At 41.9% G+C, this 27,881-nt stretch overlaps 1 protein-coding gene across 2 annotated transcripts in view; it reads right to left on the minus strand.

Moving 5' to 3' along the window:
• The window catches only part of LOC140734964 (protein kinase C-binding protein NELL2-like), a 320,968-nt gene that overhangs the window by 12,391 nt on the left and 280,696 nt on the right, over nucleotides 1-27,881 (minus strand). For both annotated transcript variants that reach the window (XM_073059717.1, XM_073059716.1), the window contains 3 exons: nucleotides 19,634-19,774; nucleotides 16,434-16,627; nucleotides 5,847-6,023 (listed from right to left, as the gene is read on the minus strand). In XM_073059717.1, the coding sequence (XP_072915818.1) occupies nucleotides 5,847-6,023; nucleotides 16,434-16,627; nucleotides 19,634-19,774 (512 nt within the window). The remainder of the gene's footprint in view (nucleotides 1-5,846; nucleotides 6,024-16,433; nucleotides 16,628-19,633; nucleotides 19,775-27,881) is intronic.

The raw sequence follows: 27,881 nt of genomic DNA on the forward strand, positions 1-27,881 counted from the left end.
CCAAAGAGCACTGCAGTTAAATACTTTTGAGACAATCCCTAGTACAGATACTTAATTGAATTTCCTTTGTCACTTCAGTCCAAGTTATATCAACAGCACTGTGCTGCTGAGCTATTGATATGCACAAAGAAATGTTCTCAGCCAACGTGTTGCTATTGGTATCATGAAGCTCTTAATATTTTATATCCAATGCAAATCAATTGAATGTGATATTCCTTTTAATGGTAGAGTTTTTAACTTTTATTGCCAAGCAAAATGCAGATGATACCAAATCTGCTCTCTTTTAACCCCTGGTTAAGCATCTACTCAAATTGATAGGATATAAATTTTGCTATGATTGATCTTTTTAACACAGTGGTAAATAATAAGACGATGAGAAACTGACTTTAATTTGCTGACTCTCACAAAGCCTTTATTTGCTTGATGAGGTAAGGTGAAGGGTTGCTGTTCAGTGCATCAATAATTGTCAAATAAGCCTGAGTTTTTGCTTTGTTTTGAACTAAACAAATATTTGGGGCATAGAGGCACAAGCAACTGCCGATGCTGGAATCTAGAGCAATAACATTGGACATTTTTTTTTCGATAGTGTGGATTCCCAGAATTTTTTTTTTGTTTATGATAGACCACTTCAACTTCAGACTACTTATATCATGTAGGAATTTGGAGAAACAAGAAATTAACTTTTATTGAATATAATGCATTTAATTGCATAATGGTGCTGACATTTTGCAATAGTTCAACTAAGTTAAAATGTCTTGCTGATGCTTTTCGATGTACTCAGTGTGAGGCTTAAATGCCCAGCAATAATCAGTCAACATTGAGGGATTCCAGTTGCCCTGATACCATTTCTCCATGACTGCAATGTCCTGGTGAAACCCTTTAACAAGCTCGTCACTAACAGCACCAAGACTTGCAGGAAAGAAGTCTAAACGGGAATGCAGGAGATTAATCTTTAGTGATGTGTAACATTTCATGATTTTGTATGCTTGAAGCATGTTGTCATTTAGCTGTGCGTAGTTTGGAGTTCTGCTGTTGTCAAGAAAATTTTCAACAACATCCTTGAATGCCTTCCATGTGATTTTCTCCGGTCCCATTTGTGGACCAACAAAAATGCCTTTCTCAATCTTGACATCAGTTATTCAGATGTGCATTATGAATTAAAATAACAAATATAGGCAATTTCAAAAAAATGGTGCATGATAGGGAAATCTCATGGTGATTTTCATGATCAGCACAAAATCCAAAAGATACACAGAAAAGTACTGAGGAAGCAAAGTCTTTGTTGTCCAGGGCAATCTGCTAGGGGAGCTACTGTTCAGGGTATGGGGTGGGGGGGGGGGGGGAGGAGAAATTGTTGACATTTTGGGTCAAAAACCTGCATCAGATCCCGGGTTAATCGGGATGGGACCAGAACACTAGGTGGAGTTGTACTGTAATATTTACTTTCATTCCTGTTCTGCATCATTATTAATGGATGTAGAATTTTTTTGCAAAACTGCGAGTGAAATCATATCTCACACATCTTTTACAATATTTTAGGCTCATGTATGCTGTGTTCTGCTCTCATTTAACTGAGGGAATCATGGGATTTGTACCAGCAGAGGACACAATTAAGCTCTGTGTATCCATTAGGTTTGAACAAGGATCTGGTTGCATTAATCCCACCTACAGTGCTTATTCCATAACCTTGAAGATAGTTTGGGACTCTTCAAGTACTCATCCAGGTGATGAGATCTGATGGTATCTTTCACTAGTGTGTGCCCCTGGCAACAATCCTATGTGACACAGTTGCTCAAGATGAGCCTGAACCAATACCACACCATCTCATTCTTCCTGGAAAATTATATTCCAGATCTGGTCTCAAACCCACCCCAACCACCTTGGGGACAGAGTATGGTGACACAAGGACTTCAGCTCTGCAAGAAGGACTTAACAGGGAATACACATCTCACCAACAATCGAGCCTGGTGCTTGCTTGAAAGTTCTAGTGACAAAATATTATTCTGAATGACCTGGACAAGCTGCTCATGGAACCATCTGACAAGATCCAGACAAGGCTTTGAGGAATTCTGTACAGCCTATTGTTTGAATGCATTTTTATCAAAAGTGTTTTCCTGCACAGGTATCACTTCAAGAGATAGAAACATAGAAAACCTACAGCACAATACAGGCCTTTCGGCCTACAAGGTTGTGCTGAACATGTCCCTACCTTAGAAATTACTAGGCTTACCCATAGCCCTGCATTTTTCTAAGCTCCATGTACCTATCCAAAAGTCTCTTAAAAGCCCCTATCGTATCCACCTCCACCACTGTTGCCGGCAGCCCATTCCATGCACTCACCACCCTGTGTGGAAAAACTTACCCCTGACATCTCCTCTGTACCTACTCTCCAGTACCTTAAACCTGTGTCCTCTTGTAGCAACCATTTCAGCCCTAGGAAAAAGCCTCTGACTATCCACACAATCAATGCCTCTCATTGATATGGCATATGGCATAATATCATCCTCATGTCGATGATATGGACAATTATCTATCTGTAATCCGATCGTTGCTTGTGGGGAAGACCCCTTTCATGTTGTTGTTCTTATTTCTCTCTCCACGATTGTTCTTGGCAAATTTTTCTATAGAAGTGGTTTGCCATTGCCTTCTTCTAGGCAATGTCTTTACAAGACAGGTAACCCCAGCCATTATCAATACTCTTCAGAGATTGTCTGCCTGGTGTCAGTGGTCGCATCACCAGGACTTGTGATATGCACCAGCTGCTCAAATGTCCATCCACCACCTGCTCTCGTGGCTTCACATGACAGGGGTGGTATCAGCAGGTGCTACACCTTGGCCAAGGATAACCTGCAGGCTAGATAGATAGATAGATAGATACTTTATTCATCCCCATGGGGAAATTCAACTTTTTTTTCCAATGTCCCATACACTTGTTGTAGCAAAACTAATTACATACAATACTTAACTCAGTAAAAAATATGATATGCATCTAAATCACTATCTCAAAAAGCATTAATAATAGCTTTTAAAAAGTTCTTAAGTCCTGGCGGTTGAATTGTAAAGCCTAATGGCATTGGGGAGTATTGACCTCTTCATCCTGTCTGAGGAGCATTGCATCGATAGTAACCTGTCACTGAAACTGCTTCTCTGTCTCTGGATGGTGCTATGTAGAGGATGTTCAGAGTTTTCCATAATTGACTGTAGCCTACTCAGCGCCCTTCGCTCAGCTACCGATGTTAAACTCTCCAGTACTTTGCCCACGACAGAGCCCGCCTTCCTTACCAGCTTATTAAGACGTGAGGCGTCCCTCTTCTTAATGCTTCCTCCCCAACACGCCACCACAAAGATGAGGGCGCTCTCCACAACTGACCTATAGAACATCTTCAGCATCTCACTACAGACATTGAATGACGCCAACCTTCTAAGGAAGTACAGTCGACTCTGTGCCTTCCTGCACAAGGCATCTGTGTTGGCAGTCCAGTCTAGCTTCTCGTCTAACTGTACTCCCAGATACTTGTAGGTCTTAACCTGCTCCACACATTCTCCATTAATGATCACTGGCTCCATATGAGGCCTAGATCTCCTAAAGTCCACCACCATCTCCTTGGTCTTGGTGATATTGAGACGCAGGTAGTTTGAGTTGCACCATATCACAAAGTCCTGTATCAGTTTCCTATACTCCTCCTCCTGTCCATTCCTGACACACCCCACTATGGCCGTGTCATCAGCGAACTTCTGCACATGGCAGGACTCCGAGTTATATTGGAAGTCTGATGTGTACAGGGTGAATAGGACCGGAGAGAGTACGGTTCCCTGCGTGCTGGGAAGTCTGATGTGTACAGGGTGAACAGGACCGGAGAGAGTACGGTTCCCTGTGCTGCTGACAACCGTGTCAGACCTACAGTCTCCCAACCGCACATACTGAGGTCTATCTGTCAAGTAGTCCACTATCCAATCCACCATGTGAGAGTCTACTCCCATCTCCGTTAGTTTGTGCCTTAAGATCTTGGGCTGGATGGTGTTAAAGGCACTAGAGAAGTCAAGGAATGTAATCCTCACAGCACAACTGACCCCATCTAGGTGAGAGAGTGATTTGTGCAGCAAATACGTGATAGCATCCTCCACTCCCACCTTCTCCTTATACGCAAACTGAAGAGGATCCTGGGCGTGCCTGGTTTGTGGCCTCAGATTCTGTATTATCAGCCTCTAGTGGAGGGAAGCACCACCTTACACCTCCTTTAGTAGAAATGTATCTCCACACTGCCACTATAAGAAAAATTCCGCAATCCAATTTTTTGCCGACCAATGGACAAATAGAAAAGGACCTCTCCATGACTGAATACTGCAAATTGGCATATCCCCAGGTCAAAGTCCTCAATGTTGAAAGATACAGTGATGTTTGATGCAGCCACAAGCAAAGGTCCAAGGAGATAATCTAAGGTCCTCCCATGACATTGAGGGGTTGCAATCAAGGCTTTCTTTTTAAAAAAAAAACTCAATGTTTGGACAAGGAATTAATGTTGATGCAATTATGTGGCTTACATTGGATATGGCAACATACAAACATACCTTATTATACACGTAAATTTTATGAAATGAAATAATATTTCAGTAAAACATTTTTTAAATGTGTGAAGGGTTTCTGCTATTTCAGTCAGAGAATTCCAGAACCCCACTACTCTTTCAGCACAAAATACTTTCCTTCAACTTCCCTCTAATCATTTACAATCACTACATCCTTGTTAATGACCTTTCTACCCAGAGGAATAACAGTTGTTTTTTGACTCAGTGTGTGTTCGCCTTATCTAAACTTCTCAAATTTCTACATAAATTTTCTTGCTAATCTCTTACTTGATCTATAGCCAAATCTCTGTCATGATCCTTCCAGGCCTCTGTGGTGAGCTGTAGAGCTTTGGGCTTCTCACTTTCTCGACTACCTGGATTTACTAATTGTTGTCTTTAACTAGAGCCATTAAGCCCTTGTGCTATCTGATTAATCTTGACAAGTTGATTGTGACTGGCACGGGTTTCCCACATTCTATAGTTATTTAATGCGGACCCCTGTTTAGTGCTCATTGCAGGGTGGATGTGTTGAGAATGATATTTTTCTCTCGGTCATTCCACTAATGTACTGTCTGTATTGCTATGTATAAACCTCTTGTTTTTGTCTCTACGTGGGGAGTCTGCTATTCCTCCCCACCTGGGTTCAGGCCTTGCCAGGGCTCACCATGATACTTTCTGCTCTTGACTATTGTTCTCCATTACCGATTTTCTGGCAGTAATGTTTCAACTGCTCCATCAGAGAACCAGGGAGATCTCTGCGTCCTTATAATCCTAGAGTCTAGTTTCCCAAAGTTTGCAAGAGTGCACAAAATAATTTTGTTACGTGCTCCTTTAAACATTAGCAGGGCTTTAACTCCTTCATTAACACCAGTGTTTCATTTCCAAACAGCTGCAAGACGAATCAAAGTCATATTCGATGTGTAGAATGCAGCAAACCTCTGGAAATTATAAATGGATCCTGCTTCATAATGTCAGACCTATGCCAAACTGAAAAATATAGGTCTGAAACTTATAAAGTGAAAAATATCTTTCTGCTCTGTTGGGTGCAGTCTTTCATTGATTCTGTTATAACTCTTGGATTTACTGAGTATGCCAGCAAAAGAAAATGTATGTGGTGACGTGCATCTACTTTGAGTATTTCACTCGGCATCACTTGGAAATATTTATCATCATTTACTTTGAGATGTGCTCAAGCCTCTTGTATATAATAGTATTTTGTTTAAAGCAGCATTTTGGCTATTAACTCTGGAATGAGTGTCACATTTTAACAAGCCATGTCTTACCACGCAGTGGCACTGTTGACAGTCTTGCACCCAGGTTTCTCCGCTCCTGTAGGTCACATCCCCTTTTTGGTTCAGACATTGACTGGTTAGCCGTGGGTCACACTCAGGGCAACAGAAAAGATCCACAGTTGGGTTTTCACAGTCACAGACCATCCGCCGACACAATACTAAGCCAGTCTGGTAAACAAAATGGAAACAAAATAGCATTCTTTAGTATTGTAATTATATCAATAGGATGGATGAATTTCAAGAGTACAGTATTACGTACTATAAATATTATAGAGCAATACACCACAGAAACAGGCCCTTTGGCCCATCTAATCCTTGCCAACATGTTTTCCTTCCTAGTCTCGTCTACCTGCACCTGTTCTGCAGGCCTCCATATCCTTCACATCCATGTACCTGTCCAATCTTCTCTTAAATGTGCCATTGAATGCCCACACCACCTCTGCCGGCAGCTCGTTTCACACTTCACCACCCTCTGAGGGAAGTTGTTCCTCCTCAGCTTTCCACTAAGCATCTCACCTTTCACCCTAAACCTATAACCTTTAGCTCTAGTCATGTTCTATGCCTTAAAAAAGATTGATACTCCTTTTTGCTTTCCACATTTCTCTCCTTTACACTGCTGCTTTACTGTACAAGGGAAAAGATTTCTGTCTTTCTAGCTTCTCCACTTTCTTTTGTTGATTCACTGATGTCCAACAGGAATTCACTTCAGTGCCACAACTATGGTTTGACAGGAAATTCCCATCTTTACAGGGTCTTTTAGGTTTCCTGTACACTTCTCAATGGGCAATCTGAGATGTGATTTAAATTGTTCTTTTGATGTAGAAGAGTGTGAATAGCATTTGCCACATGATTTGGGTCTTTCTATGAGTGCTATAGACACAGGCAGTATTGCATAGATTTTTTCCCTGTATTTTCTTACTTGAATGTCTCCTGGCCCTATCTATTTCTTTGCTGTTTGCAAATTAAAAGCAATTTGATTTAATTTTCTCTGAAGAAATGTATTTTATGAAGGGCAAAGTGATATGCCTTTTTCTCACTGTTACCATCAGGTAGGAGGTACAGAAGCCTGAAGGCACACACACAGTGATTCAGGAACAGCTTCTTCCCCTCTGCCATCTGATTCCTAAATGGACATTGAATCTTTAGACACTACCTCACATTTTAATATATAGTATTTCTGTTTTTGCACGCTTTTAAAATCTGTTCAGTATACGTATACTATAATTGATTTACTTGTTTATTATTATTTATATTTTGATTATTTTTCTTTCTCTGCTAGATTATGCATTGCATTAAACTACTGCTGCTAAGTTAACAAATGTCACGTCACATGCTGGTGGTAATTAACCTGATTCTGATTAAAGTGATGCCAGCGTAGAGTTACAGTGTTATAGAAGTAGACCCATTTACCCATCTAATCCATGCTGATTTGTTATACTGCATGATCCTATCAATCTGCACCTGGACCATAGCCCCTCCATACCCCACCTATCCAAGTACTAGTCCAAATTTCTCTTAAATGTTGTAAGCGAACCCACATCCACCACTTCTACTGGTAGCTCATTTCACACTTGCTCCACTCTCTGAATGAAGCAATACCCCTTAAATATTTCACCTTTCTCCCTTAATCTATGACCTCTAGTTCCAGTCTCACCCAACTTCAGCGGAAAGAGCCTGTTTGAATTTATGTTAACTGTACCCTGCATAATTTTGTACGCCTCTATCAAATCTCTCCTAACCTATTCAACCTCTCCCAACAACTCAGATCCTCAGGTCCTGGCAACATCCTTGTAATTTTTCTCCATATTCTTTCAACCTTATTGATACCTTTGTACCCCTAATAAGCATCTACATCTTAAGCACATGGTTTGTGCAGATAAAAAGTACTGCTTTCCCATTGATGGTTCGCTTGTCTCGGTCATTCCATCGAACAGGTTAAATAGAATCTGGCAAAATCAATTGGTGACAACCTTCTATCAAAAGGAAGAGCTGGAAACCTGCAAGTAGCAGTCACTTTGCATCGATGGTTCTTCATTGGTACAGAGCTGATGCCAAACCGTCAACCTGAAAATTGTTTTTTATCTACAGAACGTATTTCACTACAGTGCCAGTGACATTAAACCTGATTCTGATTCTTTCTCATTTGTGGACAATTTGGAGCATTTTCTGCATTAATGTTTAAAACAGGCAGGATTTAACTTATGAGTAATTATATGCTGTTCTTCAGTCAGTTGCAAGGTCCAGTTTTACTATTCAAATAGATCATGGTTTTGTTGTACATCCATATCATTTACACAATTTAGCTCCATAGCATACTGAATTCATGCCATGCAGTTAACACAGTCCAGAGGTTGTGTGAACATTTCAGTGATGGTGAAGATGAGTGAAGTTATCTCCTTTGGTTCAAGCGCTCAGGCTTTCCACTCGACCTATCAAGTCATCTCTTATCCTCCCTTGCTCCAGAATGTTAGAACTCTTTGAGGATGAAACTAGCATAAAGGTAAACTAATAGATGATATTCATTTAGATTTTCAGAGGCCTTTAATCAGACGTCACAAAAGTTTGCTGCTCACAGTAAAAGCTCATTGATGTTGAGGTCAATATGATAGCATGGATAAAGGAAAAGTTATCAGAACACAGAGTTGTCAGAAATACATTGCTTTCAAGTTGCTAAACTGTAAACAGTCAGGCTATCGGTGATAGGAACTCAACTATTTAGAATCCATATTATTGACTTGGATAATGAAATTAAATTCCTTGTACCAAAATCTCCTGATGATAGAACAAAAGGTGGGGAAGCATACTGTCAAGAGAGCAAAGGAATATACAATAGCTAGTATACAGCATGTGGTCAAGAAATTGACAGATGGAATATAATATAGGAAAAATGAAAGGCTAACCACTTTGTTACAGGAATGAAAATGCAGAAAATAATTTAAGTCAATACACTACAAAATGCTTTTCTACAGAGGGTTTTAGATGTCCTTGCCTTGAAGTGCCCAAGAATAACATGCTGATACATCCAGTAATTGAGAATGCCGACATTTGTGGGAAGTGAGATTGTGTATAAAAGCATCCTGTCTTGCTACAACTCCACGGGGCATTGACAAGAATGTGCCTAGAATACTGAAGGATATTGTGCTCTCCTTATTTGGAGTCAGTCAGCAAAAGGTTCACTGGGTTGATTCCTGGGATGAAAGAGCAACATTACGAGGGGAAAACTGGACCCTTACTCTCTGGAGTTTACAAGAATGAGAAGTCATCCTATTGAAACATACAATATTCTACAGGATTGGTGCTGAGTGAGCGATTCCCCTTGTGGGAAAATCTGGGTGGCATAGTTTAAGACAGAGAAAAAATAGAAATTCTTCTGTTGGAGGCTTATGACTTTCAAGTTCTCTGCGGCAGAGGGTTATGAAGCTGCTGAAATAATTCAGAATGAGAAAGGAGGACAAAGGTTATGGCAAACAGCTGGAGTTCAGGGCAGGGTCAAATGAGCCATTATTTAATTGAAGGGGGGAATCTGGCTTGGAGGTTGGACTTCTGCTCCTTGACAATTATTAGGACAGAGAATGTAACCATTCTGCCCATCTAGTTTGACATTTTTCAACAAATCAATACCTTTGGTTCTCTTCTCGCCCACCTTATTGTTGTGATCTGCAACTTACCTTTTTGCACATACCTACCAATTCTCCCTTTTAATTCCTTTGGCAGCTAATCTACAGGTAACCTACACCCAGGAAGAGACAATTATCCACACCCTCCGAGAAAAGGACTTCTTTCCAATAAAGAGAAACCACCTTTATGGCCACAAAGGCATAATCTATTCAGTGAAGACATACATGGAGATCCATTGTAGCAAAGGTGGAAAAGATTCTATACAGAAAGAAACCGTTGGAGGAACTCACAGGTCACGCATCTGTGGAGGTAAAATAAATTGTCAATGTTTTGGGTTGAGATCCTTCATCAGGAAGGAAGAGACTTCATCACTTCCTTGAAAACTGAGATTTCTGTATTCCCTTTGGGTGACATTTAGACCATAAGACCATACAAGACAGGAGCAGTATTAGGCCATTCAACCCACTGAGTCTGCTCCACCATTTCCCTTAACCCCATAACCTTTCAACCCCTGACTAACTAAGAACATATCAGCCTCCACCTTAAATCACCCAGTGACCTACCTGTGGCAATGAATTCCATAGATTTACCACCCTCTGGTTAAAGGAATTCCTCCTCATTTCTGTCCTAAATGGGTGTCCCTCTGTTTTGAGGCTGTGCCCTCTGTTCCTGGACTTCCCAATCAAAGGAAGCATCCTCTTCACATCCACTCTAACTAGGCCTTTCAATATTCGATAGTTTTCAATGAGATCTCCTCCCCCATTCTTCTGAATTCCAGCAAGCACAGGACCAGAGCCTTCAACTGCCACTCGTATGAGAACTCTTTCATTCTCATGGACTCAAACCAGAAAACAAGACAGAGGGAGGAGAAATATATCAAACCTCTTCCAAACTAACTTCCATTTCAAATGAGGGACAAATACAATAAAAGGGGGAAGAGGGTGGGTTGGGATTTGATGTTCTTACAGTTCACCAATTCGTTTTCTGCATGTGTGTGGGGGGGGGGAGGTTGATGCTCTTGCTGCCATTGGGACTTAAATTTAGGTGATTTGTAATTTTTTTTAGTTCAGGGGGTGCTTTTGATGTTTTTTTTGTGCGCCTTCCATGGTTTTCTTTATCTCATGGCTATCTGGAGAAGACGAATCTCGGAGTTGTATACTGCATACAAACTTCGATAATAAATGAACCTTTTTTTCCCTCACCTACTAAATTTTGGTTCAACTTTCCTAATGCCAATTCCTAACCCTGTTTATGTGCAATGCTCCAGGGTGAGATTTATAATGGTTTGTATTCAAGTTAGATCCTTAAACATGCCAATGTCAAATCACAGAACGATCCGGAATCTTCTCAGGTTATGATTGTGTTCAGGCAATTCCAGTGTAACCAGACACAAGAAGGTGCTTATGCTAATGAGCTGGGAGGATAATTATTGATTTACACATTCAGAAAAATGATGCATTGCAGAGATAGGATGTTGATCAATGTTTGCAGAGTTGCAGTACTCTCAGACAGATACAGTTGCAAACTGGATTCATTGCTTTTGGGCTGTAAATGTGACTTAGGTTCGTCAGGATTGTGTTACTAGATTGTGCAGTCAAGTGACGTCCAACATAAAGCATTGCTTCGTAGAATTTCTGGCTATTAATCAGGAAAATGGATAATTGAACAGGGCTAATGGAAATGTTCCACCACATTGAACTACTGGGAAATCAATGGAACTTGGCCGTGGAAGTAGAAACACATCAAGACAGAGCAGAAGGGGGATTGGTGGAAGTATTCAGTATAGCAGGCAGCATCTCTGGAGATGGAAACAAAAAAGGTTAGGTCAATAGACTTTAATTATATCAAGTCATAAAGTGAAAAGACAAGCATCTAACAAAGAAAACAAAAGTAAATTATCCCTCTAACTTCCTAGAACTTTGGAATCTGCAAGGTGTACTGCTACAAGAAAGCAGCCTCCATCATCAAGGAGCCCCATCATTCAGGATGGGCTCTCTTCTCACTACGGGCAGGAGGAACAGATCCTTAGCTCCATCGCTGCTGGCTCAGGAGCAATGATTACCCCTGATCCAGAATGGACAACTTCACTCACCTCGATGCTGAACTGACTCCACAACCTATAAACTCATTTTCAAGGAATCTACAACTCATGTTCTCACTATTATTACTTTCATTTTTTGTCTTGTTTTGCATATGGGTTGTTTGTCAGCCTTTGTCAAATATTGTTTTTCATAATGCTATTGCATTTCTTTATTTTCCTGTAAGTGCCTGCTCAGTACAGTGACATGGTAGTGTAGTGGTTAACACAACACTTTACAGTACCAGTGACCCAGGTTCAATTCCCATCGCACGGTAGTGTAGCGGTTAGCACAACGTTTTACAGTACCAGTGACCCGGGTTCAATTCCCATCACACGGTAGTGTAGTGGTTAGCACAACGTTTTACAGTACCAGTGACCCGGGTTCGATTCCCGTCGCACGGTAGTGTAGTGGTTAGGACAATGTTTTACAGTACCAGTGACCCAGGTTCAATTCCCATCACACGGTAGTCTAGTGGTTAGCACAACGTTTTACAGTACCAGCGACCCGGGTTCAATTCCCATCGCACGGTAGTGTAGTGGTTAGCACAACGCTTTACAGTACCAGTGACCCGGGTTCAATTCCCATCACACGGTAGTCTAGTGGTTAGCACAACACTTTACAGTACCAGTGACCCGGGTTCAATTCCCATCACACGGTAGTGTAGTGGTTAGCACAACACTTTACAGTACCAGTGACCCGGGTTCAATTCCCATCACACGGTAGTCTAGTGGTTAGCACAACACTTTACAGTACCAGTGACCCGGGTTCACTTCCCATCACACGGTAGTGTAGTGGTTAGCACAACACTTTACAGTACCAGTGACCCGGGTTCAATTCCCATCGCACAGTAGTGTAGTGGTTAGTACAACACTTTACAGTACCAGTGACCCGGGTTCAATTCCCATCGCACAGTAGTGTAGTGGTTAGCACAACACTTTACAGTACCAGTGACCCGGGTTCAATTCCTATCACACGGTAGTGTAGTGGTTAGCACAACACTTTACAGTACCAGTGACCCGGGTTCAATTCCCATCACACAGTAGTGTAGTGGTTAGCACAACACTTTACAGTACCAGTGACCCGGGTTCAATTCCCATCGCACAGTAGTGTAGTGGTTAGCACAACACTTTACAGTACCAGTGACCCGGGTTCAATTCCCATCGCACAGTAGTGTAGTGGTTAGCACAACACTTTACAGTACCAGTGACCCGGGTTCAATTCCCATCGCACAGTAGTGTAGTGGTTAGTACAACACTTTACAGTACCAGTGACCCGGGTTCACTTCCCGCTGCTGCCTGTAAGAAGCTTGTACATTCTCCCCGTGACCGCATGGGTTTCCTCTGGGTGTTCCAGTTTCCTCCCACGGCCCAAACGTGGTCATTGTAAATTGTCCTGTGATTAGGCTCAGATTAAATTTGGGGATTGCTGGGCAGCATGGCTGTAAGGGCTTATTCCGCACTGTAACTTAATAAACAAGTAAATAAAATGGAAGTAAATCTCAAGGTAGCACATGCTGATATATACGTACTTGGATAATGAATTACTTTGAACTTTATTTAAATGTAACCGATGTTTACACATTCTCCCACTTATTCATAATACACCAGGCCATTGTTGAACTGTACTTACTCTGTCATTTTTCCCTCTACTGCCATTCATTTCATCTCGTAGTTGTATCTGCAGGATTTAAATTGGCTGAAAGTTGCAGGCCTCAGCAAGCAAGCTGTGCTCGAATAGGGTGACTGATTGGCATTGGCATTTGGCCAATCCTGGACAAAGCAGCCCATTAAAAAATTCCATAGAATTCAATACCTATGCAACTGTATCATATCTTAAAGTATCTAGTTCCACATTCTGTTAAATATTTTCCTATTTAATTGGTAGTTCTTTTCTGAAGACAGGCATATTATGTGAGCAATTCCACTTCTCAGTCCAGCTTTCCCTGAATAACTTCTCCAATATCTCTTCCATCTTGTCCATTACTACCCCACAAGTCTCCTCCCTAGTCTCTTCATTCCCTGGGATATAATGCATTTGAATTCTTTTAAGCTGTCAAGGATAGTGAACTGATTTATGCTGGAGCCATTACTTTTCCCTGAATTAATCCTCTTCACAAAGAACAGGCCGCTGATGATTGCCTAAGACATTCTGAGTCATTGATCATATGTCTACTGTATTGATCACTTCACCTGTGGAAATGAGTAGCTTCAGAATTGCTGAGAAAGAGAAAGTTCAGAAAATTACCATTGGAATTTCTCTAGTTTTAACATAGGTATTTGCTGATGCAAGGAGTAAGTCGTATGAAGGCAGTTCTTTGGAGTGCTGCTCTGCAAACCATATAACATGGGAAAGCTCGTAAGTACAATTGTGAAGAAAGCAGAGTAATGCCCCTACTTCCTTAGGTGCTTGTGAAGATTCAGCATGACATGCAAGTCTCTGACAAACTTCCATAGATGTGTCATTGCAGCCTGGTATGGAAACACCAATGCCCTTGAACAGAGATTCCTAGAAAAAGTGGTGGGAATTAAGGAGATTGAGAGGGGATCTGATTGAAACATATAAGATTATTAAGGGTTTGGACAAGATAGAGGCAGGAAATATGTTCCAGATGCTGGGAGAGTCCAGTACCAGAGGGCATGGTTTGAGAATAAGGGGTAGGTCATTTAGGACAGAGTTAAGGAAAAACTTCTTCTCCCAGAGAGTTGTGGGGGTCTGGAATGCACTGCCTCGGAAGGTAGTGGAGGCCAATTCTCTGGATGTTTTCAAGAAGGAGCTAGATAGGTATCTTATGGATAGGGGAATCAAGGGATATGGGGACAAGGCAGGAACCGGGTATTGATAGGAATTGATCAGCCATGATCTCAAAATGGCGGTGCAGGCTCGAAGGGCCGAATGGTCTACTTCTGCACCTATTGTCTATTGTCTATATGCTCCAGTCCATCACGGATAAAGCCCTCTCCATCTCTGAGCACGTCTACACAGAGTGCTGTCACAGGAAAGTGACATCCATCATCAGGAATGCCCGTCACCCAGGACATGCTCTCTTCTCACTGCTGCCATCAGGAAGAAGGTACAGGAGCCTCAGGACTCTCAGAACCAGGAAAAGTTACTATCCTTCACCATCAGGCTCTTGAACCAAAGGGGACGACATCACTCAACTTCACTGGCTTCGTCACCGAAATGGTTCCACAAACAATGGTCTTGCTTTCAAGGACTCTTCATCTCATGTTATCAATTATATATTGCTTATTTATTTATTATTAAGATTTCTTCATTTGTATTTGCACAGTTTGTTGTCTTCTATTCTTTTGTTGAATGCCCTAGTTAGGCAGTCTTTTATTGATTCTGTTCTGGTTATTATTCTATAGATTTATTGAGTATGCCCACAAGAAAATGGATCTCAGGATTGTGTATGGTGACATATATGTACTTTGATAATAAATATACTTTGAAACTTCTGTGTACTTAGGACAGAGGAACTGTTCCATCAGTTTGAAACAGGAGCAATGAAAAACTGGGAGAGACAGAGACCAACGACAATGAGAACTGAGTGTAGGAATAAAGGAATAAGACTTCAGAAAAGAAGAAGGAATCAGAATCAGGTTTAATATCACTGGCAGATGTTGTGAAATCTGTTAACTTTGCAATGCAGTACATAGAAAAAAGTGAATTACAGTAAGGACTGTATATATGTGTGTGTGTGTGTGCGCCCTTAGCTCCTGGTGGAGTCATCGCGGCGCTGTCATGACAAGCTTTTTTCACTGATCTTCTGCTCATCATACAGCATGTCCTGGGCGTCTGAAACCTGGCGGAGTCCATCCCTCTCCAGGTTTTTTTTTTACGAGGTCGAGGTGCTAGCTCGACACTCTACCCAGGCGCGGATGGAGAGCCGGCTGGATTCGAACTCGGGACCTCTCGCCCCGAAGTCCAGCGCTGATGCCACTATGCCACCAACTGGAAACTGTATATATAGTTAAATTAAATAAGTAGTGCAAAACAAGTAGTGAGGTATTGTTCATGGGTTTAATGTCCATTAAGAAATTGGATGGCAGAGAGGAAGAAGCTGTTCCTGAATCACTGAGTGTGTGCCCTCAGGCTTCAGTACCTTCTCCCTAATGGTAGTAATGAGAAAAGGGCACGTCCTGAGTGATAGGGGTCCTTAATGATGGATGCCACCTTTTTGAGGCACCGCTCCTTGAAGATGTCCTAGATGCTGGGGACGCTAGTGCCCATGATGGAGCTCTCTGCAGCTTTTTTCAATCCTATGCAATAGCCCTGCCCTCCTCCCACCCCCTTACCAGATGGTGATGCAGCCAGCTAAAATGCTCTCCATGATACATCTGTAGAAATTTGCGAGTGTCTTTGGTGACGTATGAAATCTCCTCAAACTCCAAAGGAAATACAGCCGCTGTTGTGCCTTCTTTGTAGCTGCATCGATATATTGGGTCCAGGGTAGCTCCTCAGAGATACTGACACCCGGGAACTTGAAGTTGCTCACTGTTTCCCCTTCTGATCCCTCACCTTACCCTTTCTGATGTTCACAATCAGTTCTTTAGTCTTACTGATGTTGGGTGCAATGTTGCTGTTGTGACACCATTCAACTAGCTGATATATCTTGAACAAAATTGTGCTTTGATATCACGGCAAACAACAAAAGTGATTGGCTAGTTTAGCTGCAAAGGATCTTGTTGATGGGGCAGTAAATAAAGACATTGCACCCCAGAGCTGTGGGATTAATAGACTGTGTTAAACGGAAACTTCAAGGTCAGTCGCAAGTGACACCCCACCCACACTGACGTTGACTTTGTGTCTCGGCATCTGCTGAGCAAAACAAACATGTTACAAGATGAGCTGACAAGTTATGTAAGAGTAAACTAACCTGGCAGGAGCAGACGGAGCACCTGTCATTGTCCAACACCCAAATCTGTCCATTGTGTTTTATTCTACCTTCATGGACGCAGTCTCCAGTACAGTTTCTCCCATGAGGACATCTACAGTCATAACCTCCCTCGAGATTAAAGCAGATGGTGTCATTGGTGCAACTGTGCCTCCTGGTCGCACATTCGTCAATGTCTGGGAAATGACGCATGTTAACTATTTTTTACATGCATATTTAATTAACATAATGCTTTCTCAGCAAATAATATAAATAGTTCTCCCTCATAAGATCTACTAGAGTCAAAATTCATTTACCCAAAATGTTTAATCTAACTAGCATTTGAAAGAAAGTATGATTGATAGATATCCCAAGGAACTGAAATCATTCATATTTAATTTATTTTTTAAGGGCAACAGCAATTTTGCCTTATAAAAATCACACTTTAATGTGATTACAGTTCATTCCAGTACTATAAAATAATCCATAAGCTGGTGACTGGTTAATTCTTTCAGCATGATTGAATCTCAGGCTAGCAATGCTTCAGTTATGATTGTCACATACCTCTTTATGAGAACTTTAATAATTACATTTTAACGATGATTATAAAAGTGGTTGGGTGGCAGGGTGGAGACAAGTCTCCTCAAAGGAGGTGTAAGGTGTTCCTTCCCCCCGCTAGCCTGCAGCTCACCCTTGTAGCTTATTGGGAAAAAGCTGCTGCATCCCTGAACAGGCACAGCAGCAGAAGCAGCTTTTGACCAGCAAGAACTAACCCTTCACATTACACATCCCTATGCTGCTTCATCTATTTTTAAATAACTCTCCACAACCCACTATAAGCAGACTGTTAACTGCTTATGTAGCGAAAGAGGAGGCAGCATCTGATTGCCAATAATTGTCAACTCGAGTATTGGTTATTCTATCATAAATAAGTGTGATGGAGACATTAATGAAGAACCCTGTCACAATTTGTATGCCTACAACACAGAATTACTTAACACTCCCACTTTGATTTTCCTCCCATTCTCAAAACGGTAGTTGGGTGGAGATATATCTCTACCAAAGCAGGTGTAAGCCACTCCTTCCCTCCGCTAGCCTGTAGGTCACCTTTGGGCAAAACATAGCCCCTGCTTAGCCCCCCCACCCTGATCAGGGTCACGTGAAGTTAAGGGAGCAGGTGATGGATGGTCATATGAGCAACAGCTGGTGCCTATCACAAGTCCTGGTTATGCGACCACTGACACCAGGCAGACAATCTCTGAAGAGTATTGATAATGGCTGGGGTCACCTGTCTTGTAAAGACACTGCCCAGAAGAAGGCAACGGTAAACCACTTCTGTGGAAAAATTTGCCAAGAACAATTATGATCATGGAAAGACTGTGATACGACACGGCACATAACAAACTAACAAATAGAAGTGGAAGCAGACATTGGATCAGTTTGTAGTTGATCTACAACAATCCTGCAGTCAATGCCATTGTTTTTTCCACAAACACACTAATCTTCTGGAATATTTTTGAAGGAAGATAGTCATCCACATGTGACAACCTTGGTACATATGTCCAGCACCTCCATGAAAGTCTTTGGTACCTTGAGGTTCAAAGGTCTGTTTCACTGTTTTTTTAAATGCCTCTGATACTCACAGACATTTACAATTTATTTGCCTAATTTAAAAAGAGAAGGATTAAGTTAACAAATACATTTATTTAAAAATACATCAAACTATTCATAATTAATAAAAAGGGTAACTAAAAGGTTATACTAGGTATACAAAATGATGAGGGGGTATAGATAGGGTTAATGCAAACAGGCTTTTTCCACTGCGGTTGGGTAGGACTACAACCAAAGATCATGGGTTAAGAGTGAAAGGTGAAAAGTTTAATGGGAACATGAGGGGACACTTCTTCACTCAGAGTGTCATGAGAATGTGGAATGAGCTGCCAGAAAAAGTGGTGCATGTGAACTTGATGTCAATGTTTAAGGGAAGTTTGGACAGGTACAAGGATGGTAAGGATTTGGAGGGCTGTGGTCCAGGTGCAGGTCGATGGGAGTAGGCAGCTTAAATAGTTTTGGCATGGACTAGATGGGCTGAAGTGCCTTTTTCTGTGCTGTAGTTTTCTACAATTCTCTGACTCCAAAAGCCTTTCAGTTAAATAAACAAAAGAAACTTACTTGCAGGTGGGTGGTCTGTGCCAGCTTAACAGATGCAAAGCTAAGGGGTTAGAAATAAAGTGTATTGAATCTTCAATAAAGTAGGGAATACCCCTATGTGGAGATCAAATGTCCCAGTGTGATCCTTATCCATGTTGTATTGTATAGACACATAAGTCCAGAATGCACTGATGCTGCTGTCCAGCGTGCAGTGACCTTTGGAGGGACCATTGGTTAGTTGTCAGTGTAGGAAAGCTCTGATAGGCCAGTATCTGATTGTTTGGAAATTGTGATGGTTCAGCATCTGGTTCATTTATCAGTTCTCAGTGTGAGCTGAGGGTTCAGTGTGTGAGTGGAATGCATGGCTAGAGCTGTTGGCCAGAGGTTGGGTCAGGAATGTAGACAGGCTTTCATCTAGGGGTCTGAATGCTTTTTACAAGGTTAAACCTACAAGCTGAAACTCCCCAATTTCTATTTCTTACCACCTTTAACTGCAAAAATTATAATGCATTTATCAAGTGTTGAAAGGCCTTGTAGATTGGAGAGGATGTTTCCAGAGCGCACAGCCTCAGAATAGAGGGACATCCTTTTAGAAGGGAGATGAAGAGGAATTTCTTCAGCCGGAGAGTGGTGAATCTGTGAAATTTGTTGCCACAGGTGGCTTTGGGTATATTTAAGACAGAGTTTGATAGATTCTTGATTAGTCAGGGCAAGAAGGCAGAAAATTGGGGCTGAGCAGGAAATGGATCAGCCATGATGAAATGGCAGAGCAGACTCAATGGGCTGAGTGGCCTATTCCTGCCCCTATATCTTACATTGTTAATGTGTAAAAATAATAAAATAGAACGGTGTTCTATCAACATCTGATAGTCTGGAAAATATGCTAGTTTAGTGCCGCCAAAGTCTTGAAGGTGCTGGGTTAGCAGACGTTTACTACCTATGGAAAAATGTCAGCATTATTTCTGTTAAAAGGTTGACTTAGTTTCTTTGGGAAACATCTCGTGCCAAGGATTGATAAGAGTAACAGACTTTATTTTTATTTAGACACTGACCTTCACATGTCTCTCCATTTACAGCAAAGAACCCATTGTCATGGTAGCCGTCCCTGCATTCACAATGGTACCATCCAGGCAGGTTGATGCAATTAGCACGGCTGTCACACTGAACAAAGCCCTCCGCACATTCATCAATGTCTGTACAGAGCCGAGAAGCAAAATGTAATATAACATTGTCACTTGAAGTTTTTCACATTAAATAACCAATGCAATCACACATCAATGCTGGAATCTCTGCAAGAGACAATAAAAATCCTTAAAACCAGGTTCGGTTTGTCCCTATATAAAGTCTCTCTGTATGTAAACAAGGCTCTTGCATACTTCCACTAGCTGATCTAAGTGATAATAATTATCCTACTCTCCCAAAATTTTAATTTCTGTAAACAAAGCTTGGAATAGCATTCAACAGTACAATTTATTTTCAACAGTAATTTATTCTGGGTGTTTAGGTAATGCTTAAAAAGCCACAGAGACATCATAGATGACCATTGAAAAAGTTCAAAGTAGATTTATTATCAAAGTACATATGTTACCATATACTACCTTGAGATTAATTTTCTTGCAAGTATTTACATGAAAATAAAGAAAGACAGTAGAATTTATGAAAAACGATAAATAGATTTGTTATTTATTGAACCAAAAATTTTTGGTTGCTCCGTTTTTGTTGCTATTTTGTGTGATTTTGATTGGGGCGGACTGGCTCTGCAGCTTGAACGACACAGAGCTACTGTAGAGTGAGCTGAACTGAATATACCTGCACAGTTAATGATTTGTGGGCTGGTGATTCCCATTCTGTGTTTTTTTTAGCTCTTTTTTGCCACTTGCATGATTTGTTCTGTTTTTTGCACATTGGAGTTTGATGTTTTTTCTTTGAACAGGTTCCTTTCCATGAACCTCTTTCATGGCTGCCCGGATCCGGGAAGACGAATCTCAGGGTACATACTCTGATAATAAATATACTTTGAAGCTTTGAATTTGACAAACAGCCACGGTGCAAAAGAAGGCAAAACATGTAAATAATTAAAAGTAAATAAAGAGTTGTTGAGTCCTTCAAAAAGAGCCGATAGGTTATGGAGTCAGTTCAGCATTGAGCTGAGGGAAGTTACAGAACCACAGAACACTACAGCACAGAAACAGGTCTTGAATATGCGAGGTGGGAAGACCTGGAAGGTTGATTTCCAAATTTCCCATGAACTGTGGAAACTTCCAACCATCCACACTAGTTCAGCCCTCCACATCTGTACAGTTACTTGGCTGTTTCTGCATGGGCATTTTTATCACATGTAAACGGGATCCAAAACTACCCTGAGGCCTGTGTGTGGAAACCGGCACTCTTTTTAAAGACAGACCGTTTCCTTAAGTTTACGTACCTCAAACCAGTGATCTAATGGACAGATCTGGGGAACGTACAATGAGAATAAGGAAAAGGAAAGGGCAGAGGAATTAAACTCTGTGTGGGCCTTCACGGATGACACAAAAATCATCCCAGGAATATTAAGGAATCGGTGTTTGTAAGATAAATAAGTATTAGCAAGAAATACTACTAGAGAAGTTAATGACCCTACAGATTTATAAATCCACAAAACCTCAGCAACGCACACAAAATGTTGGGGGATATCAACAGGGCAGGCAGCATCAATGGAGGGAAATGAACAGTTGGCTGAGACTGTTTTTCAGGACTGGAAAGGAGAGGGTCAGAAGCGAAAAATGTCAGCTGTCAAATCTTGACAACACTTAGTGTTTCCAGCAGCTGCAGAATCTCTTCCTTTAAGACGACCACAACCTTGTCGTGGTCTGGAGGCTTGCGTGCCTCGGTGGCCCAGAGAGCTATGTTGTCTGGAGTCAGGGCCTTGTGCTTTGGCTCTTTGTAGGGTCACCCATGCCAAACAGGTCAATGTGTAGAGGCCAGACTAAGAGTGGTCCACCGGTGCCCCAGCTTCAGGGCTAACAACACTGACTGGTAAAACAGAATTGTTAATAGCAGTGCAGAATCCTTCTATGTCTGAGTGTGACATATTCCTGAATCTCCACCCGAGGTGCTGATGACTGACGGCAGTGAAAACCAGGAGGAAGCTACTGACTTGATGATTAAAGTTCTGAACACTGCCAGAGATGGAGGACCTTCATTGCTGCCCTGAACTCCAGTGGGCAATGGGCAGTAAGTAAGTAAGCAGATTCTCTTGTGTCTCCCAAAAACCTTATACTCAGCTTTACATAGAGCATAGAATAGTACAAGCCTTTCAGCTCATGATGTTGTGCCAGTCCTTTAACTGACTCCAAGATTAGTGTAATCCTTCCCTCCCACATACCCCTCCATTTTAACAGAGCCATAGTATTACAAACCTTTAAAAGACAGAAGCTCTGAATATCATCTTCCAGACTGTGGGCATTGCTTTGGTGTTGGTCAAATTGTTTCCAGAGAAACTATATAAAAGTAACTTATCCTGGCTGCCATGTTGCTCAGTTACATTAAGCAAAGCCCAGCCATCACGCAGTCATGTCCAAACACAGATGAGGGAATTGCATAAAATGGACAATCATAAACAGGAGAAAGTCTGAAGATGCTGGAAATCCAAAGCAACGCACAGAAAATGCTGGAGGGTCAATGGGCAGTACTTACAGAAATGAATAAAGAGTCAATGGTTCAGACTGAGATCCTTCTTCAGGGCTGAGAAGGGAGGTGGAAGACACAAGTATAAAGAGATGGATGGAGGGGAAAGAGGCTAGCTGGAAGGTGGTAGAAGTGAGGGGGGGTGGTGTTGAGAAAGGTCAAGGGGTGGAGAAGAAGGAATCTAATAGGGAAAGAAAGGGGACCAGAGGACGAAGGGAAGGTGGAGGGAATCCAGGGGAAGTGAAAGGCAGGTGAGAAGAAATGAAAGGTCAGAGTGGGGATCAGAAGAAGGGGAGGTGGATTTTTTTTTCTAAAAGGAAAAGTACATCAGGTTGGAGGCTCTCCAGACAGAATATAAGGTGTTGCTCCTCCATTCTGAAGGTGGCTTCATCATGGCCCAAGAGGAGGCCAAGGACTGACATGCCAGAATGGGAATGGGAATTAAAATAGGCAATGTTCACGGTGTCCCACTTCCTCAGCAGCCAGTGAAGGAGAGTCTCCAATGGGGTTACACATCTCTTTTTCAGACTGATTCCCAAAATGTGTCATATGGTCCTATGCTTAGCCATGAATTGAGTGAAAGGCACCTATCTTCCCTAGTGCAACAAGCTGCCAGAGGAGGTTGTAGAGTCAAGGACAATTACAACATTTAAAATATATTTGGACAGCAATATGGATAAGAATGGTTTAGAGGGATTTGGGCCTAATGCAGGCAAGCAGGATTAGTGTAGATAGGCAGAGTGGTCATCAGGGAGATGAAGTGTTTATTACTGTAACTCTCTGTAACCCATCAGTTAGGATATAGTCTGCCTACCAATCCAGTCTGCAAACTTAACGAATCAGAAAACCAAATACAATTAGTATTTACTGATATACACGTGTAAGCTAAACAAAATAAGCAGTGTGAATGATTAAATATCAGGGTGTGTTTTGTGAGGCAGTCTGCTAAATATGACCAAATATGAAACGTTGTGCCCATAACGTCCACTAAATCTGACAGAATGCACATGAACAGGCCATTTGACAGACCCTCAGTGGCCGCTTTATCGGGTACACCTGGACACCTGCTTGTTAACGCAAGTATCTAATCAGCCAATCATGTGGTAGCCACTTGATGCATCAAAATATGCAGACATGGTCTAGAGGTTCAGTCGTTGTTCAGCCCAAACATCAGAATGGGGAAGGAAAGTGGTCTAAGTGTCTTTGACCGTGGAGTAATCATGGTGCCAGATGGGGTGGTTTGAGTATCTCAGAAACTGCTGATCTCTTGGGATTTTCATGCATTACAGTCTCTGGAGCGGGGTTTCATAACTTTTTTTATGCCATGGAACCCTACCATTAACTGAAGGGTCCACGGACCCCAGATTGGGAACCCCTGTTCTAGAGTTTACAGACAATGGTGCAAGAAACAAAGAAACACCCAGTGAGCAGCAGTTTTCTAGGTGAAGGTGTCTTGTCAACGAGAGCGGTCAGAGGAGAATGGCTTCAAGCTGAGAGGAAAGCATCAGTAACTCAACCACGCATTACAGCAGTAGAGTGTAGAAGAGCATCTCTGAACACACAACACATCAAACCTTGGATGAGCTACAGCAACAGGAGACCACGAGTGTACACTTGAACAGCAGGTATCTAATAAAGTGGCCACTGAGTGTATATATCTTGTTCCACCATTCCACAGGAAGTAGGTTACTGTCTGCCACCTATTATGCTTCTGCAGATTACATGCATTCAAGTATCAACAGCGACAAGAGAATGTTCCAGAAGAGCTTTGTGAAGTACAAAATTACGAGGATATAGATAGGGCAAATGCAAGCAGGCTTTTCCAACTGAAGGGTGGGGCTACACCTAGAGGTCAAAGGTTAAGGGTGAAAAATGAAAAGTTTAAGGGGAACATGAGAGGAAACTTCTTCACTCAGAGGGTTTATGAGAGTGTGGAACAAGCTTCCAGCACAAGTGGTGCATGTGATCTCAATCTCAACGTTTAAGGGGAATTTGGATTGGTGCATGGATGGGAGGGATATGGAGGGCTATGGTCCGTCCCAGTGCAGATCAATGAGAGTAGGCAGTTTAAATGATTTGGCATGGACTAGATGGGCCAAAGGGTCTGTTTCTGTGCTATATTTTTCTATGGCTCTAGGCACATGAGATCTCTAGAACAGATTAAACTTTCTGAAAGCAGTTTTAATTACTAAGAGCACAGTGTCCTTGTATTTAAGGTAGCATTCACAGATTACAGGGAAAATTATAGGGGAATGAGATTATTCTTTGAGCTAGCCAAAATAGCCTTAAGAAAAATGTAAAACAAAATATGAAAGTACATGCTGTTCGTGCTTCAGATATGAACACGTGCAATGGAGACTCGTCTGAGTGTAAAGGCAGTAAGGAAAACATATTTGAACCCATGGGTCATTGGTCTTGGAGACACAGCCATGTAGCCCCGAGGAAGAGCCAAGCTGAGGAAATTAAATAACAATCATCTGCAGGACTGCTGCACATTTCAGAGAAGGAGGGTATTGGCGACCACAGCTGCTACATTGCTAGGGTGTATTAAACACTGGGGAATCAATACACAAAAATCCTACTTTTGCACAGATGAAAAGCTATCTGTAGCTCATCCTCTATGCTTATTTAACTTTTCATGTTCAGATCAATGCAGATTCACAGAAACATAGAAAACCTACAGCACAATACAGGCCCTTCAGCCCACAAAGTTATGCCAAACATGATCCTACCTTAGAAATTACTAGGCTTACCCATAGCCCTCTATTTTTCTAAGCTCCATGTATCTATCCAAAAGATCTCCTAAAAGGTCCTATCATAGCAGCCTCCACCACCATTACCGGCAGTCCATTCCATGCATTCACCACTCTCTGAGTAAAAAACTTACCCTTGCTATCTCCTCTGTACCTACTCCCCAGCACCTTAAATCTGTGTCTTCTTGTGGCAACCATTTCAGCCCTGGGAAAAAGCTTCAGACTATCCACACGATCAATGCCTCTCATCATCTTATACACCTCTATCAGGTCACCTCTCATCCTCTGTCACTCCAAGGAAAAAAGGCCAAGTTCACTCAACCTAATCTCATAAGGCATGCTCCCCAATCCAGGCAACATCCTTGTAAATCTCCTCTGCACCCTTTCTATGGTTTCCACATCCTTCCTGTAGTGAGGTGACCAGAACTGAGCACAGTAGTGGGGTCTGACCAGGGTCCTATATAGCTGCAACATTACCTCTCAGTTCCTAAATTCAATTCTACGATTGATGAAGGCCAATACACCGTATGCCTTCTTAACCACAGAGTCAACCTGCACAGCTGCTTTGAGCGTCCTATGGACTCAGACCCCAAGATCCCTCTGATCCTCCACACTGCCAAGTGTCTTACCATTAACACTATATTCTGCCATCATATTTGACCTACCAAAATGAACCACCTCACACTTATCTGGGTTGAACTCCATCTGCCATTTCTCAGCCCAGTTTTGTATCCTATCAATGTCCTGCTGTAACCTCTGACAGCCCTCCATACTATCAACAACACCTCCAACCTTTGTGTTATCAGCAAACTTACTAACCCATCCCTCCACTTCCTCATCCAGGTCATTTATAAAAATCACAAAGAGTAAGGGTCCCAGAACAGATCCCCGAGGCACTCCACTGGTCACCGATCTCCATGCAGAATATGACCCGTCTACAACCACTGTTTGCCTTCAGTGGGCAAGCCAGTTCTGGATCCACAAAGCAATGTCCCCTTGGATCCCATGCCTCCTTACTTTCTCAATAAGCCTTACATGGGGTGCCAACACAGATGCCTTGTGCAGGAAGGCACAGAGTCGACTGTACTTCCTTAGAAGGTTGGCGTCATTCAATGTCTGTAGTGAGATGCTGAAGATGTTCTATAGGTCAGTTGTGGAGAGCGCCCTCTTCTTTGTGGTGGCGTGTTGGGGAGGAAGCATTAAGAAGAGGGACGCCTCACGTCTTAATAAGCTGGTAAGGAAGGCGGGCTCTGTCGTGGGCAAAGTACTGGAGAGTTTAACATCGGTAGCTGAGCGAAGGGCGCTGAGTAGGCTACGGTCAATTATGGAAAACTCTGAACATCCTCTACATAGCACCATCCAGAGACAGAGAAGCAGTTTCAGCGACAGGTTACTATCGATGCAATGCTCCTCAGACAGGATGAAGAGGTCAATACTCCCCAATGCCATTAGGCTTTACAATTCAACCGCCAGGACTTAAGAACTTTTTAAAAGCTATTATTAATGCTTTTTGAGATAGTGATTTAGATGCATATCATATTTTTTTTTACTGAGTTAAGTATTGTATGTAATTAGTTTTGCCACAACAAGTGTATGGGACATTGGAAAAAAAGTTGAATTTCCCCATGGGGATGAATAAAGTATCTATCTATCTATCTATCTTATCAAATGCTTTGTTGAAATCCATACACACGACCATATATACTGCTCTTCCTTCATCAATGTGTTTAGTCACATCCTCAAAAAATTCAATCAGGCTCGTAAGGCATGACCTGTCCTTGACAAAGCCATGCCGACTCTTCTTAATTATATTAAACCTCACCAAATGTTCATATATCCTGTCTGTCACAATCTTCTCCATCAACTTAAGTAAGACTCACTGGTCTATAACTTCCTGGGCTATCTCTACTCCCTTTCTTCAATAAAGGAACAACATCCACAACCCTCCAATCCTCTGGAACCTTTCCTGTCCCCATTGATGAATCAAAGATCATCGCCAGAGGCTCAGCAATATCTTCCCTCGCCTTCCACAGCAGCCTGGGGTACATCTCATCCGGTCCCGGCGACTTATCCAACTTGATGCTTTCCAAAAGCTCCAGCACATCCTCTTCCTTAATATCTACATGCTCAAGCTTTTCAGTCTGCTGCAAGTCATCACTACAATCACCAAGATCCTTTTCCATAGTGAATACTGAAGTAAGGTATTCATTAAGTACCTCTGCTATTTCCTCCGGTTCCATACACACTTTCCCACTGTCACATTTGATTGGTCCTATTCTCTCACGTCTTAGTCTCTTGCTCTTCACATTCTTGTAGAATGCCTTGGGGTTTTCCTTAATCCTACCTGCCAAGGCCTTCACATAGCCCCTTCTGGCTCCCCTAATTTCCTTTTTAAGCTCCTTCCTGTTAGCCTTATAATCTTCTAGATCTCTAACACTACCTAACTCTCTGAACCTTTTGTAAGCTTTTCTTTTCTTCTTGGCTAGATTTATTACAGCCTTTGTACGCCACAGTTCCTGTACCCTACCATAACTTCCCTGTCTCATTGGAACGTACCTATACAGAACTCCACACAAATAGCTCCTGAACATTTGCCACATTTCTTCCGTACTTTTCCCTGAGAACATCTGTTCGCAACTTAAGCTTCTAGTTTCCTGCCTGATAGCCTCATAATTCCCCTTACTCCAATTAAACGTTTTTCTAACTTGTCTCTTCCTATCTCTCTCCAATGCTGTTGTAAAGGAGATAGAATTATGATCACTATCTCCAAAATGCTCTCCTACTGAGAGATCTGACACCTGACCAGGTTCACTTCCCAATACCAAATCAAGTACAGTCTCTCCTCTTATAGGCTTATCTACATATTGTGTCAAGAAACTTT

This window comes from Hemitrygon akajei, chromosome 10, assembly GCF_048418815.1.
Source record: "Hemitrygon akajei chromosome 10, sHemAka1.3, whole genome shotgun sequence".
In the NCBI taxonomy this organism is placed as follows: domain Eukaryota; kingdom Metazoa; phylum Chordata; class Chondrichthyes; order Myliobatiformes; family Dasyatidae; genus Hemitrygon; species Hemitrygon akajei.